This window comes from Manacus vitellinus, unplaced genomic scaffold, assembly GCF_001715985.3.
Source record: "Manacus vitellinus isolate BGI_N305 unplaced genomic scaffold, ASM171598v3 scaffold_1_pilon, whole genome shotgun sequence".
Lineage (NCBI taxonomy): Eukaryota > Metazoa > Chordata > Aves > Passeriformes > Pipridae > Manacus > Manacus vitellinus.
The window spans coordinates 38,224,722-38,241,591 of record NW_021939396.1 but is presented as its reverse complement, the minus strand read 5'-3'; the positions used below and the strand labels follow the sequence as shown (position 1 = coordinate 38,241,591).

At 38.6% G+C, this 16,870-nt stretch overlaps 1 protein-coding gene across 1 annotated transcript in view; it reads left to right on the top strand.

The window, feature by feature from the left end:
• LYN (LYN proto-oncogene, Src family tyrosine kinase) overlaps positions 1-16,870 on the top strand; it is a 49,699-nt gene that overhangs the window by 18,620 nt on the left and 14,209 nt on the right. The window contains exons 2-10 of the mRNA XM_018080177.1: positions 2,996-3,132; positions 4,397-4,445; positions 4,538-4,643; positions 5,116-5,214; positions 5,320-5,423; positions 6,857-7,006; positions 8,289-8,441; positions 15,167-15,349; positions 16,234-16,310. Coding sequence (XP_017935666.1) covers positions 3,001-3,132; positions 4,397-4,445; positions 4,538-4,643; positions 5,116-5,214; positions 5,320-5,423; positions 6,857-7,006; positions 8,289-8,441; positions 15,167-15,349; positions 16,234-16,310 — 1,053 coding nt within the window. The 5' untranslated portion in view covers positions 2,996-3,000. The remainder of the gene's footprint in view (positions 1-2,995; positions 3,133-4,396; positions 4,446-4,537; positions 4,644-5,115; positions 5,215-5,319; positions 5,424-6,856; positions 7,007-8,288; positions 8,442-15,166; positions 15,350-16,233; positions 16,311-16,870) is intronic.

Sequence of the window (16,870 nt, the reverse complement as noted above, 5' to 3'; positions counted from 1 at the left end):
ACTAATGTAACAGAATTTTGGATCTGCAGTCTGGAACCTGGTGCGCATAGCTTTAGAAAGGTCTAGCATGTACAGAAATATAAAATCCTGTGGCCTTTGAAGAGTTCAAAAGTGTTTTGTTTCACACTATCAAAAGAACGTGTCCTCATTGATCCAGTTTTGACTGCTTAGAAACTATTTTTCAACTCTATTTGTGCTTTGTCTCCATTGCCTGCCTATACTTGTTTAGAATGGGACTGCTTTAGGAGGTTACCTTTAGGTAAACCCTTGATATCAACTTGCTCCTACTTAATGTTCAGTCCTTGGGACTGTACTATAGTAAGGGTACAGTCGGCCCCACTGAACCAGCTGTGGGCTTCAGCATTAACTGTTGGGGCTATTTGCTAATGCAGAACTAGCTAAATTCTCTGAGGACTGTGGAGTTTCATCTCTATGAGGAAAAGAAGCCATTAAAAACAGTGCTTCATGATGAGGCTCAGGATCTTCTCTTTGTTGGAAGCCATCACATATGTTATCTCACATACTGTGTTTGTGTGATTTCACGTGACATCAAGTAGACTTTGGTGTGCTTATGAAGCACCTGCACATAGGCATGACAGATCTGTTATTGTTACTCTCGTGAACAAATGATAACCTTGGGCTTATCAACACAGCCTCACAGCAGTCTTAAGTTTGTGTGCTTTAAGCTGCAGAAAAAAATCTGAGTAAAAATGCTTCTCTCTGGGTCTACACCAGCACTGAGCACAATGCAGTCTTTAAAGATATGTTCAGCTTTCTTACAGGAATAAGGAAAGGGCTTTTTGGCTGACAACCTAGATCAAATTACCTTATGTCCTCGACTTTAGCTGTTCTGTAGAAGCAGAACTATTCAAGAGCAAAAAGGTTAGCCTTTAGGTGGATAAATACCTGATCTTGCAGATACAGCAGGTAATTAAACACTGGGCTTCCTGATGTCTAGGGTGAGTTTGCAAACACCAGTCTGCCTCTGGGTGTACAGAAATTTCCTATGAACCATTAACAACAGAACAAGAGTCATCAATATACTTACAGTTATAAATAAATAAAATAAATAAAAAATCCTTCTCAGTGTTTCAAAACAACCCATGTGGAGCTGAGAATTTGGAAAACTCTCCCAATGGGTGTTTTCACAAACTAAAATTAAGCATTAAAGATACTTGCTTCTAAGGGAAGATTCTGGCTGAAGATGCCCCCCAATGTCTTTAGATAAGTATGGTAACACTGAAATGCTAACAGTCAAGAAGAGGAAACTGTATTCTCTGCCTGGTCAGTGCCTATTGATTTTCTGTAGGATTCCTTTTATTTTTATTTCGAGTGAAGATGAGAAGGGGCGCAGTGGGTTCTAATGGTGCTTTTAAACCAATATCACAGTTTGCTGCATCACTGCTGAAACCTTATCCACCAAATCCAGGGTTTGTGGGCAATAGGTGACAGATAATTTGCAGAAATGGTAGGAAAGGAAGTACCTTCCTCTCACGTTTAGAGGAAAACATTATCTGGATATGTCAGTGCATCTGTCATTATGTGGTGCTTCCTCAATTGAAGGATTGAATAAAGGTGATATGGGAAGTTGAGACTTGCCGTGTGGGACTGGTTGTTGCCTTGGTTTATTGGTATAGTCAGTTAGGATTGTGATTATCATCAATATTGTTACAAAAGCACAAGTCTTAATAAGAACTCACACCAATCTGGTTAATGTCCCTACTTGCAGGATGTGTAAGGCACCATCCCATTGAAACAGTTGTATCTGCAAGTGGGTACCTATACTACTACTTTACCTGTTTTTCTATATTTTTTATCTGAGAGATGAAGGTAAAAGTGAGATGTAGTATAGGGTGTTACAATCTGCTTTAGCTTCTCCAGCTGTGTTTTAGTCACTGTTTGTTTACTTGAGCCCATATTTGCACTGAGCTCTTTTTTTAAGTTTTATGTTGTTCTTCAAAGAACTGGCTTTAAAGATTAATTAGGGCAAGGGGGAGTATGACTGTGTGCCTGCAAGGGAAAATGTGACTGTGAACCTAGCATTAGAGCAGTGACCTGAAAGGAGGGAGAGAGGAAGGAAGAAGAGGTTTGAAAAGCATTCGTAGTGGATTCTTTGAAGAGTAAGTATAATTACTCTCCTCTGAGGGAGGAATGTAGAAATAATGTTGTATATATGCTTGCTGAAGTACTATGTAATTACATCATGGGATCAGGAATTGGGTTCCAGTCATGCAGATGCTAACAGCTGTATCTCATCTGATTTAGCATGGATGCAGATCCTGAGAGAAGGATTATCCTTCTAAATTGTATTGGAAAAGAAATACTTGTGATTTGCCATCACTGATATACACATCGACTATTTCAGACTGCTGTAACTGGCGTGTGTGAACAAGGAGATTCATTACTGAACGTCACAATATCAGTTTGTCTGCCATGGAGCTGGGACTGCACAAGTCATCTGCTTCATGTGAGAGTGGGGATTTGAAACAAACAGAGCTCCCTGCTAGACTGGCGTCTGCAAAATGAAGTGGGGAGATACAAGCGTTCCTAGATCCAGCTGCAGTGTTCATAATTTGGATTGGAATTTCTTCCTATGTTTTCCAAAGCAGTCTTTTCTTTAAAACATACAGATAAAAGTTGCCACTACAGTAATTGCGTTTTTGTTATATCTATTCCAAAGCTCAGAGAAGTATCAGAAAGATACAATGGGTTTTGTCAGGGGAGGGTAGATTGGAGAGAAAATACAATAAAACTGAAAATGTGGAAATGGTAAATAACTATTTACTTCATATGTGGATTGAGACAAGAAGTAATTTCTTTCCTTTGCAATTGAAAAGAGCTTTCAGCATGTGTGCCTAACCTTCAGTTGTTCTTCCCATGAACTACTGTGTATGAGAAGGAAGCATGTTTTTGCTATGTAGCCCAAATGATTTCATGGGAAAGGGCTTGGTTTATGGCATAATGATTTTGTTTAATACCTTTTTTATTCCAACAGGAAATATGGGATGTATAAAATCAAAAAGGAAAGAGAATCTGCATGGAGATGGGCTAGATTTGAAGAATCAACCAGTACGTAAAACTGAACGAACTATTTATGTGAGGGATCCAACGTCCAATAAACAGCAAAGGCCAGTAAGTAGATAGTCTCAGGGGAGAATTCCTGTAGCAAGATCAAAGCATGACTGGCATAACTTAAATTTCAATCCAAAACATGTGCATGGAAAAATTCAAATAATCATTAATCCACAGGTGGGCTTTTGGAGTTCTGCAGTTCACCCTCGATGAATAAGTACTTAGGGAAATAAAAATTAAAACTTGATGATTTGCTACTTTATGTTTGTCATATTTTCTCCATGAAAACAGTAATCCTTGGCAATAGTTATATAGTTATAACTATATAACTATATAACTATAGTTATAACTATATAACTATAGTTATATAGATATAACTATGACTGTAGAAGACTGCTAGATGAATGTAAAAAAACTGCAGTAGTTTAGAACCATTTTAAAAAGCATCAGTGTTGGGATTTTAATAGCTGTGGGATCCAGGTGCTGATTATTATACTTAGAGGCTGAAGTAATCATGGGCAATTCTCTACCACCTCTAGTTAACTTTCCTTTTACTCGCTGAAGGCCACTACTTGACCTTGCATGAGGTGTGTAGGTAAGGATGGGAGGAGAGGGTGCAGTGGTGAAGGGAGCAGAGCTGTGCTGTGGGAGGAACAGGATAAGGGTACCTTCATGTGTGCTGGTATTGGAAAAGAAGGGTGCTGGGATGGGGAATAACACTGGGTACCAAGTGGTTTGCTAATTTTCAGATTGACTGGTACCTATTTTTCCCCACCTTCTCTACCGTGCTGAGGAAACTGTGTCTCCTGACTGCCCTTGTTAAGGGACCATAGTCTCTTCAGGTGTGAATGGCACCCTTCTCTCCTCTCTCACCAGCTGACACAGTGAACTCAGTATGCTCTCAGTCGATGTACACACAATACAAACTACCATTATTTTTTTTTTGATTACCCTTTTTTTTTCTTGCACACTTCCAGTGACATAACCATGCTTGTAGTTCTCTAGCATGACAGCTACGTGGTAATAACTGTCTTGTTAAAGTGCCCTACCTAAAGCCTCTTCAGCAGAAGTCTCGAAGCTGTGAACTTCATCTCCACAGCTTGTGGCCCATCTTCATGAGGTCTGAGCTGCTCAATTTAAAATCTAGTGGCGACTTACTATACTTTTATATTGTAATTTGCTTTTGAAGAATGGTGGGGAAATACTGGAGCATTTCCTCTTAATGTAAGACGTGTAAGATGATACCAAAGCAACTGAATACTATGTAATTTAAGATCATCATAAAGATCTAAAACTGCTTAATTAAAGACATATTTTGTTGTAGGCAAATGCAGAAGCACAGCTATTGCCAGGACAGAGGTTTGTCAGTGAAGGTACGTTTTTATAGAAATCTTACAACTGCATGCTATGCCCATGTCAGCCTGCAAAATGATGTGAATGTTCCTTTGTCTTTCTACTTTTCTAGACACAGAGGAGCATGGAGTCATTGTAGTAGCTTTGTATCCCTATGATGGCATTCATGAAGAGGACTTGTCCTTCAAAAAAGGAGAAAAATTGAAAGTTATTGAGGAGTAAGTGTGACAGTACTGGTTGTATTGTAGATTTTCTTTGGGTTTACCTAATTCCCTCTATAATGTCTTGCTATCCTACTCATAACATAGGTCTATGAATGGTAAATGAGCTCCCTTATATATGATAATACAAATGCATGTGGAGTTGTGCCAAGTTGAATGGGACTTTGAGCAACCTGCTGTAGTGGAAGGTGTCCCTGCCCATTTCAGGGGAGTTGCAACCAGAGGATCTTAAAGGTCCCCTCCATCCCAGACTGTTCTATGGGTCTGTAATTCTCTGACTTGACAGCTGCCCTCAGTAACAGCGACCAACACTGATCCAGTGGAGCCAATGGCTTCTCAGACAGCTTGAGTTTACAGGAAAGATTATGCTTCTCTCTCCAGCACGGGCAGAGCTCTCAATACACTTTAACCTAAATAACAATATATCTTATTTTTCATTGTGAACACTACTACTGTTTCTGTTTTTCAGGCTGGGAGAATGGTGGAGAGCAAAATCTCTCACGACAAGGAAAGAAGGCTTCATTCCCAGTAACTATGTGGCTAAAGTAAACACCCTGGAAACAGAAGAGTAAGTTCTCCCAGGCTCTAAATACTGGCTAACTTCTTCACCCTGGTGGTGTATCCTTTGTGGTTGGGGAGAGAAATGGTTGTAACTCTTTGAAATACTTTTCAGATGGTTCTTCAAAGACATAACCCGAAAAGATGCTGAAAGATTACTCCTGGCTCCTGGAAATGGTCCTGGAGCTTTCCTTATCAGAGAAAGTGAAACATTAAAAGGTAGGCTTTGGGGTGGGTTACTTTGGAATTGATATAGAGTTAAAAACACACAGTCAGTCTTCACAAAAAATGGCATCAAGTGGGGCTGGAAGTCACACTGTGTCCTATTGCGTGAATTTTCTGCAGTTCTGTAGGAGTGAGAAGGATGAGAAAACCACCAGGAAGGTAGAGAAGAGAATAACACCCAAAGCTGAGATAGGGGGGAGAAAAAATGTGATTACAGTGACAAGAAGCAGGAATGGATGAAGTGCCATCTTTTCTTGACTTAATGTTTATAACTCCTTTATTGAAAGACTCTTTACTGTACTAGTGGTTGCTGCATTCTATAGTCTTCCAGTCTGCATCCATTGCTGCAAGTTTAAATTATAGTTACTGCATAATGAAGGTTTTCACTTCTATGGTGCAGTGTGATTCTGTCCAAAAAGCTTTTAGGTAAAGTTTTGTGCTGTAGGCAGAGTGCTTTGTGCTGAAAAGCTGAGTGAATTTTCCAGGCTCTTCAGCTGGGACTTTGGAAAGAACATAGGAAGTTCTACCGCAGCCTCTGGACTCTCACAGCAGTCTGACTGGATGTTCCAACTGAGTGCTGTAACACTGCATCCTCCAGAGAAAGGCGCATGAAGCCCTTCAGCAGATCATGTGTCTGCCCACTCCACAGGGTAGCTTTTTTGGCCCCCATACTGCAGGTTCTTGATTAGGTGTAGCTCTGTAATGGGCTATGTCATTGTTTCTGTGCTCTCAGATGAAGACTCCTAAATGAAGTTTTCAAAGGAAGACTCCTAAATTCTACTTAGAGCGAGGCAAAGTACCCCCACTGTCACTGGATCTGTGTGTGAGGAGAGATAAAGGGGTGAAGTGGTTTCTTATCCTTTAAAAATGAACAAGAATTGTGCGAGTAGAAGAAAGGAAGAGCGCTGTAGCTAAGGGTAGATGCTCTCCTGCCCCAGCTTAAATCCCAGCTGATGTTAGACTCCCAAGGACTAACAGATATGCTCTTCCTCCTGTATGCCTCAAGCCATCTCCAAACTATCCTTTTGTTAGTTGGCCCACAACAACCAGGGTGTTCCTTCTTTGAAATGCTGATCTCTGATTTTCAGCTTCTCTCTGAGTAGTGTGACAGCCCCGGTCTTGATTTCCCAGCCAAGCTGGGGGACTTTCCGCAAAACTGGGCATTGAATGTGGAGCTGCCTGGAATATGGAACTCCTGAGTTTGTTGAGTAAGATTGAAAAAGAAAGTGTCACTGTAAGCATTTTGGTGACCGGTTCAGGACCGGCTATGGGCTAACCTCCTCCTGTTGATTGCAAAATGCTTTTTGAGGAAATAAGGGAGTAAAAAGGAAAACAGACAAAATGGTGATTTTGTTAAGCTCAACTGTATGTGTGTGGGCACTGTAGACTTTTCTATCTGCTAATGATAATTTCTTCTTTATCCACAGGCAGCTATTCTCTCTCCATAAGAGACTATGATCCACAGCATGGCGATGTTATTAAGCACTACAAAATCAGGAGTCTAGACAATGGAGGATTTTACATCTCTCCAAGAATAACTTTTCCCAACATCCATGATATGATCAAACATTATCAAAGTAAGTTAAAACAATTAATTAATTACTCAATAGAATGCAGCCATTATTTCCTGGGATGGAAAATAAATGCTTTCTTCTTTTGTTTCAAAGCTTTTCATCTTTTTTTTTTTTATTTTTTCTAAATAACTCAGGCATGCATGTTATCAAAGATAAAGTAAAACTGATTGGAACCCAAGTAATGTTGTTATCATAATCAGACCTAATGCTGTTTGTCCTGTGGCATACCATTGTGAAATAAAGACTAGTTTTATAAAACATCTCATCAAAGTTATAATGATGTGAAGCTGTAGTAAGAATTGCCTTCAATTTAAGTAAATTAATTCTGCATTTAAGAGTAAATTCTTATTGACAATTAGCAGAAATACATATAGACTTGTGAATGTCATCTTGTACCTAGTGTTGAGTGTGAAATCGTTTTTATTTTTCCTATAAATGTATTTTTTTAATCATTTTTAATGGCATTTTGAAGGAAGTAAAATTCCATAGACTTCAAAGAAAGAAAATTACACCCACACAGAATGTATACATTTATTAAAAAAAGAGGGGGGAGAGGAAGGGACAAGTTTCTACCTATGTTTTCCTGCAAAACTGGCTTTTAATTCTGCATGATCTCCTAGTGGATAGCTCCAAAATACAGGTTTTTTTGGTCTTGTAATTGGGAAGACAGAAAAGAAAAAAAAATAGGACATAAAATTACATAGTTATTTTTCAAAACCATTCTGAGGACTTGGCCATGAAATTTTTCAGAGTTGTTAGATATGTGTGCTAGTTCTTTGGCACAGCTGGAAAACCTGAGAATTATTCAACATTTATATAAAAGTTATAGCTGGTCAGTGTCTGGAGAAAAAATAAGGTTGACCTACTTAGGCTTGCATGCACATCTGTCTGAAACCATGTTGCAAGAAAATTTAATGACAAATTCAGAATACAGGTCCCAAGCCTGACTCCAGTGTGGATCTTAATCAACATACTGTTAGTAATCAGATCTGATATTGTATTTATTTGGTACCAGTTGTACTAAAACCTCTTAATAATCTGCCAGTAACCAGATGCATGTGATATTTCTTTATTAAATTTGTCTCTGAAAACCAAATTTCAGATCAGAGGCACTTAAAGTTATGTGAAAGCACCAGGAAGGCTACATTCTAATCACAGCATCCGATTATTTTGGCATTATTTGAGGTAGTGCACACCTGTAATTAAGAGATGTTTGTCTCAAGTCACGACTCACAGAAGTGTAATGTATTTTGTATTTTCTTTTTTTTTTTTCTTTGAAAACCAGAGCAATCAGATGGTTTATGTAGAAAGCTGGAAAAAGCTTGTATTAGTCCCAAACCTCAAAAACCATGGGATAAAGATGCGTGGGAAATTCCACGGGAATCGATTAAATTAGTGAAGAAACTTGGAGCTGGTCAGTTTGGAGAAGTCTGGATGGGTAAGTTTATTCTTTTGAAGTAAGTATTAAACTCTGAAAGAAGTGTCATTTCGGAGTCATTCAAAAATGTAGTGGACATGAACCTGGTCCGATATACTTGTAAAACAGCCAAATTAGGTCCAGAATATGTCTTCTTGTGAGGAGAGAGGGTTTGTAAAAGAGGGTAGATACCTGACAAATAAGTGGAATAAATCCTTTTGTAGTCTTTTAAAGGGAAAAACTAGTGAGTGAGCACTGTAATTTAGAAGGTTAAAGACAATAAGGTTTTTTTGGTAGGGTTTTGTGGGGGAAATAGAAGGTTATAGTAAGATGTGGCTCCCAAGTCTCAAAATTGATGGGTCTCTCAGAACTTTGCTTCAAATCAGAAAGTGTTAAAGAACATGAAATAAAAAGAAACAATGTCCTTTAGTGAATTGCCTATTGAGATTTCATTGTATCTTCATAAAGAAGATACTGTAATGTAGTGCATGGGGCTGCCAGACTGGGTGAAAAAAGAGAGCAGACTTGACCCAAGCGTATTGTCTGCCAGTGTCTGCTTAGAAAGTAGGTGACTTACGTAGTAAGAAGACTAGAGGTTGAACACCCTCTACCTTGAATTATCATGCAAATTCCCAATAATAAAACTGTCATAAGACTTACAAGTTGTAAATGTTAATATATACACAGCAAAAAATGATAGCATTAATTATTATCACCTAAATAATTATCTTTGTTGGCTTACAAGCAATATTTTCTCAGCCTTGATGACTTCCTTTGGCAAGGGCCTATGTCCAGTGTCACATGGGCATAGTGAAAATGGTTTAATCATCTTGTTTTTGAAATGCTGCCTCTTCTGACATCTGAGTATTCTTTTGGCTTCTGTATTGCATGTTCTGTGTGCTATTCATTACTTACACACTTCTTACCAGTTACTGTCTTGTTTGGGGTAAACTATACCTTCCTCCTGAAGTCTTCATTAGGATGTTTTTTAAGGCCAAATCATTCTCAGTCATTGGCCTTTCCTTGAATCTCTTTTTTGGATGTTCTATTTAAATTGGAATAAAATTGTTACAGTTATAATAGTAATAGATCAGATGAAGGTGATAATGATTATTATTAATTTTAAGGTGTAAGATTCTATAGGTAAGGTATTTCTGAGCAACTTAAGAGTGTATCCCAAAGCTTGCTGGAAGACACAAAGCTATGAAAGGGTCTCTGATGACCCATAAGAGTGGGTCAGTCTGGCAGGAATGTCACTGCTTTGAAGAGATGCTCTCATTTAGAAAAGCAAAGCACAGATTGGTGCTGTTTGAGTAGCAAATTATACACACAACTACAGTCTCGTTCAGAAAGCTCTAGTTCAGTCATAGGTGTATTTTTTTGGTATAAATCATATAAAAATGCAGGCAACACATCACTATAGAATAATATAGCCAAATTCAGCCTTTTATCTGCCTTCTTGAGAAAAGGCTTAAGAAACCCTCTAGCTATGATGTACATGAATGACAGTTTAGATATTAGTCAGGACAAGTGTCAGTCATTGTGCAGTTATTTCTGTTTAATAAATCAGGACCAGAAATGTTCAACTGACACTGAAATACTGTGGAAGACTTTTTGGTAGGAGGTAATCAACTACTTGAAGACATAGATCATTTTGGGAAGTGACTAATTCTGCACAAAGGAATAAAACTTTAAAAGGGTGTTTCTGGTTCAAGATGTTTCCTCTTGTTTGTGTCATTATTTTAACATCTAAATTGGACCTAACCCCTTTGTCTGAAATGCTGCACTGTGAGAAAAATTGATGTACTGTAAAAGCGATCACTGTGTTTCCTCTTCTCTGCTTCCTTTCTGAAGCAAAAGAAGATGATTTGCATGGCACAAGTCTACTCAAATCAGGAGCATGGTTAATACTAGAACCAAGGAAGTTCAAACTGGAAAGCGAATGTTAGGTCAGCTATGTGGTGCAGGGTGTCAGCAAACACTGTGTATTGTAATGATCAACCAGGGACATTGGGAGGTATGTAAAGGTACTGAGAAACAACCTCGTTGTTACGCTGTCCTGACTAGAGAGCTGGTTGTTATGCTACCACCTCACATACAGCAAAATTATTTTTCAGCTGTAGTGTGAATTAAAGAGCAATACTATCCCATGGTTTAATTACTAAATAAATTTCTTCTTGATAAACGGTATTTAGAATTGTGGTTTCAGAGGGAACAGTGTCCCACTCAGAGGAACTGTGCTTCCTAGTAAAGAAAGATGTAGAGCTACTAGACCTTTGTGGCAAAGGGTCACAAAGATTATGAAAGGACTGGAGCACCTCTCTCTTGAGGAAAGGCTGAGAGACCTGAGACTATTCAGCCTTGAAAAGGCTTGGGGATCTTATCAATGTGTGTAAATAGCTGAAGGAGGTATGCAGAGAGGACCGAGCCAGGCTCTTCTCAGTGGTGCCCAGTGACAAGACCAGAAGCAAAGGGCACAAACTGAAACACGGGAGGCTCCCTTTGAACATCAGGAAACCCTTTTTCATTGAGTGACCAAGCACTGGCATAGGTTGCCCAGAGAGACTGTGGTGTCTCCATCCTTGAAGAGAATCAAAAGCCAACTTGACACAGTCCTGGACAAACAGCTTGATTGGGTGTGTTAGACCCTGGTACCTTCCAGAGGCCTCTTCCAACCTGAACCCTTCTGTGATTCTGTGAGACACGGGAATATAGAGATAATACTGTTACTGCAATGTGAAGATGGGAAAGCATATCTTTTATAGTATTTTCTTTTTAGTATGTCCATAAGTACTTTCTGGGCTTCCATGTTGATATCTTCTTCATGAACATTTTGGAGCTTATACTGTGGGATGACTAAGAAAACTCTAGGAACAAAAAACAAGCCCAAAGCACTTGGCTGTGTTCCTGTATGACCCGTGCAGAGAATCTTTGTCACCTATGGAGTGGGCAGCTGAATCTCCTCCAATTCTGAAGAGTTCCTTTTACACTGAGAAAACTTGCTACCAATGTCTCATATTGTTTATCACTGCAAGTGCAATTTCTTCATTACAGTTATGTGCAATTTTATGCATTTTATAAAGACTTTCTGTTTTTAGGCTATCAAGTTAGTGTTTAAGTGTGCAATTTGGGCATCAGCTGTGCTGACACAATAGATGAAAACAACATGGCAGAATTGTGCTCACATTTTACGCACTGCACCATGGAAGTGGTTAGAAAGCTTCAGCCTCCGCTCTATGCCTTCCTATTCAATGGGCTGTATGGAGATGAGCAAGAGATGGAGCTACTGTTGTTGTGTTGTTCTGTCCTTCAGCTGTGTGATGGCTGTAGTTGGTGAAGAAGTGAAGTGCTGACCTGCAATAGGATGCAGAGAAACTGCTGTTCTCAGTCTCTTCCCCGGTCTCCCCTGCAACAGTAACTGCCTGAGATATAATCTTTCTTTTAATATGTCATACTTCTGTAGCCCAAACAAGTTGTTTCCAGTATATGCTGCAGGGAATTACTGCAAAAGCAGAGGAAGGAGAAAACTGCGTGTTGTAGGCTTGTTCACAAAGTTGTTCATCTTTAGACCTAGAGATCTGGTCAGAAATGGTAGGCTCAACTTCGTTATTGTCTGTTCACAGCTAGGCCTGATTAATCTTGTGCAAGAATCTGAGGACAACCTGGGTGTCCAAGATACTTCTCTGTTAAAATAATAGTAATCAGCTCGAAGATAGATACCTGAAACACTAAATTTTTTTGAGGATTCTATTCTAAGATGCAGAGAAGAACATTGATACTGCTTGCTTCACATTTGATTTTTAACAGAAGCTGAAACTGCAGAGAAACTCACTTCCTGCCATGGTATGAAAGGTTTTTAGACCATGGAGTTCAGTGCATCTGGGCAGCTACTTTGGTGATGTGACGAAACAGAGCAGCACTGCAAGAGCAGGGTCTATGTTTTATGCATTTTTGTTCCTAGTGTGCACTGATATGAAGTGAATCATGATGCTCTGTGGCATCAATAATCCATGAAGAGAATTCTCAAGCAGGGCTAAGAGGAAAGTTAACAAGGCAAATGCAGCCATTATAGTGTATTTTATTAATGAGGCACATCTTGCTTGCATTTCAGGTGTAAAAGATTCTCTTATTCAATAACCTCTGAATTAGAATATTAGTAGTATTTGTTTTGAAGGTGGATTTTCTTTTGCAGCTGTTAGAAAAAAACAGAGCAAATAGTATCACAGAAATCCTTTTGTTACAATGAAAGACATCTAAAATGAACAAAGAAAATTTACTGGTACATCTCATTAGTATTAGAAAAGAAATTTGACAACACATAGATGAGCTGAATGTTAGTTGCAAAAAATCTGAATTTTGTGTCAGATGTTCTAGATCTAAGCAAGAATTTCATTGCTTATCTATCTTCTTGAATTCACATTTAGGTAGCAGTCCTAAGTTCATTCAGCAGACCACAGTTCATTCATATGATATGGCAAGCAATACTGTGACACAGCAAGCACTGGGTCTACACCCAGAGTCGGGCTCAGTTCAGCCAAGGCAGGTGTTAGTGAATAGTTCAGAGCCCCAGGCACTGTAGGAAGCTGGGGGACGATGCCATAGTCACCCCTTCCCACAGCTCCCGGCACATTACTGGAATCCTTCTGTGATGCAGATTAAACCTTAAATTTGCTGTCACTAAAGCTCTTTGAGGTCATCAGTTTTCTCTCCACCTGAACAAAGGCTGCAGTTCCTTACCTGAACAGTAAGAGTCTGCCTGCAAAGCAGATTATCTTTTGGGGCACTACCACAGATGTTCTCATAGCAGTGATAGGTGACCTGGCATGAGGACTAGGACTTTGTTGGGCTGGGGTGGTACAGATGCATACTAAAAAGATGCTACCTGCTCCAGGTCCAGCCCAAACAAAGCTAACACTGGTTTTGCTGATAATGTGAGTGGGAAAGGTGACAAATTCCAGTTTTGCCAAGCTCTTAAGGTCCACTTTTTTGTGTGTGCTCTTAGAGTTCATGACCGCCTTTCCTCAGGGTTTTGGTGTCCCATCCCTGCCAATACCTGATTTAATAAACGAACATAGAAGTAATCAAGATCAATTATCTCTAGTGCTCCCACCAGCTGTTTGCTTTGTGTATTATGACCAGAGGGTCAGAGTAGACTTTTTTACATCAGAAAACCTCAGTGTCACTGAGGCATTGCAATAAAGCCAAGTTTCTGTAAGTAAGACCCTAGTTTGATAGATTTCTGTAGTGAATGTAAAATATTGTTACATAGCTAATGGTGTGTTGCTCATAATTGCTTCACAGAAATAATGATATTGATTAGTATGTTCAGTAGAGACTTCAACAAATTGGGGGTGGAAATCATGATCTGTTTTAGAGTACGGGGTGGAATAGTAGAAATGATAGAAATAAACTTTCTGATTCTTAAGCAGAAAGAAATATATTTTATATCTTTTTCTCTAATAGATATAAATATATGCCTGAGCTTTAACAGCATATTTGACCTGTAGCTGTAATTTTTTACTGTTAGGTAATTTAGAGAAATGTCTATGTTATGCTTTGACCTGACCATGTTTGGAAAAATGGATTTAATAATTGTGCAGGTGAATATTTTGTGATTGACATAGTGGCTTTTTTCAGGTGATGATTCTTCTTCAAAAAAAGAAGATGCAGTGGTTAGGGCAATCACTTAAGATCTGGGAACTAGGTCCTTGCTTTGCCACTGATTTCTTTTGTTAGGATGATAGTATAAGGAAGCAGTAGATTCCAGTTTGGAGGTGGTGATAGTCTGCATTGTTGCTGCATAAGGCAATGAGTCTATATCATTGAGTCATGAAAGTTTTACCTCTTCTGAGAAATATTTCTGCAATGTTGCAATGGGTATGACGGGGTACAAAAGTTACATTTATATCCCTATCTCTTTCTTTCTCTCTATTTCTTTTATTTTTCAAATTAAATGACTTCATGAGATAAACTTTAGTATCAGTGTCTGCTACTCTATTTTTAGTACTATTTTAACATTTATTTAATGTTTGGGAAAATCAGAAAATTATTCTCTCTACTTTTTTTGTAACTAGACTATTACATTAGAAGGTTTGATAAACAAAGAAATGAACCACAGCCACAGTCTCCTTCACTTTTGGCATGAGCTATGTGATAAGAAGTTATCACATTTTAAATCTTGTGCTGAACACTGCAGGATTGCAGTCCTGGCAGCGTATCCTTGTTGGTCACAAGAACACTTGTTTGATTGCACTTTCCCGTAATGCTCCATTTTGAGCACTGAGGGTTACGGAAAGGATTAGAAGCATGAGACTGGCATGCATAAAATAGCAAAAAGTCATGGGATTTAAAGATACTCCAGAATCTTGCAGTCAGTCCTTGGACGCTATTGGATTCTGAGAAAATTTAAGCGGACTCTCATTAAAACATGTCTTGACAAGTTTTTATGCGCTACTTGTGAATGAAAACTTGGTATGAAGTCAGATCACTTGCTTGCTTTATTTTTTATTTTTTTTTTTTGAGATAACTGATTTCTAAATATAAGGAATGGATCATTTTTCACTGCAATGTTGTATCAGTTGCAAAATAAAAAGGAATTCTAGCATTTGTGCTACATCTGGCACTTGCTTTCAAACTCTTAGCTATTCCTGGAATCTAACATCACCTGCTTTACAAATTCCTGCTAGTCGGGGTGCTGTGTGGTGCAGAGTGACTTCAAGTGCACTGATTGTATTCCCTCTTTGTAGGTTACTATCACAATAGTACGAAAGTAGCTGTGAAGACCTTGAAGCCTGGAACAATGTCTGTGCAAGCCTTCCTGGAAGAAGCCAATCTTATGAAAACACTTCAGCATGATAAGCTTGTTAGGCTTTATGCTGTAGTGACCAAAGAAGAGCCTATTTATATTATAACAGAATTCATGGCAAAAGGTGAGAAAAACATTGGATCTGCAAGCAGTGTTTTAGGTGAACTCTTCTGCTTCTCCTAAATTAGTCCCCTTTCTTTAAAAAGGAAGGAATGATGGAGTTATTTTTTGAGTGTTTAGGTATTAATTGAAGAAGAACCTATCCTTAAGATGGGCTGAGGCTTTAATTTTGTGATCTATTGCTGCATTTGTGAATCTGAATTTACAGTTTTCTTAAATGCGGCATTTTTAATTGTTTCTGAATCAGAGGATAACCCCAAAATAGCCCTGGTTCCTTTGGACTCCCTACCTAACTTTTGTTTCTGGTATCATAGCAAGGCAATTAAAATATACCTTAGAAATTGCCTTATGTGGCCCTTGAATTGATAAAGGTGTGTGTAATAAGGTGAATGAGGTGTGGTCTTGCAAGGATGGCTGAACTACTAGAAAAGGACAACCTTTATAGAGCATTACTGCAAAAAATATGCAAGGTTTCCTTCTCAGATTGTCTTGGGTGATAGTTTTTCTTGCTTTGTTCTGTTTTCAAGCAATTTTGTGTTGAGGTATTTGTTCTTCATGACTTGGAAAGGACTGATGTGAGTACTTCTACTAGACAGTTCCTGATGGTCCATAGACTAGCATGCTTACCAAACTCGACACCACTAAACTGGGATGTGGTCTGATGGGAGTTTTCTACACCCAGGAAAATGGCTAAACTCAGATATCTGACATGCAGACTTGGATGTTACAGTTGGTAAAACATGCAAAGAGACTGTCTTATTATGGTCAACTTGAAAATACGTCAAAACACTTCACTGCATCAATTTTGTGATCCATAACACTGGGGAGTGGTGTGACCTTTCTTTTGGTAATAAGCTACACTGACTTAATCTTTCTCTGTTGTAACAGGAAGTTTGCTGGATTTCCTGAAGAGTGATGAAGGAAGTAAATTGTTGCTTCCAAAGCTAATTGACTTCTCTGCTCAGGTAAAGTTTAGGAAATATGCTCAAAATTAGTGGGGTTTTATTTTTTTCAGAGTCTGAAACTCATGCTGGGCAGCTTTATCTTCAGGGGTTTTTGCATAAAAAATTAATTTTCAAATAAATTTTGAGTAAATAAGGTTATTTGAAAGGAGGAAATACATAAAAGAGGTTTCAAAGGGAATGTGTGAGGTCACTGCTGGTAACTGACCTAGATGTCAGTGAAACCCTGATTAGATGGCAGCAGTACACATCTGCTTTCCTTTGTGGAAAGGCTGCTTTCAATTTGAGCAGCTATGTGTTGAAAGTGTAAGTACAAGTTTGTGATTTTGTGCTTAGGAGATTCCTTAAATGTTAATAAATGTGTCATTTTTTTACTTCTTAAGTTAGGTTAATTGGTCAAATGTCTCTTAACCTCAATTGACTCTACTTGGTTTCAAATAATTATGTAAGTTATTATGAAATGATGTTTCAGTATACTAGTATATGATTCATGAACCAGGATGATTGTTTCAAAATATACAAGTTATCCTATGTCATAAATGAAACCTGGAGAGAGAGACCCC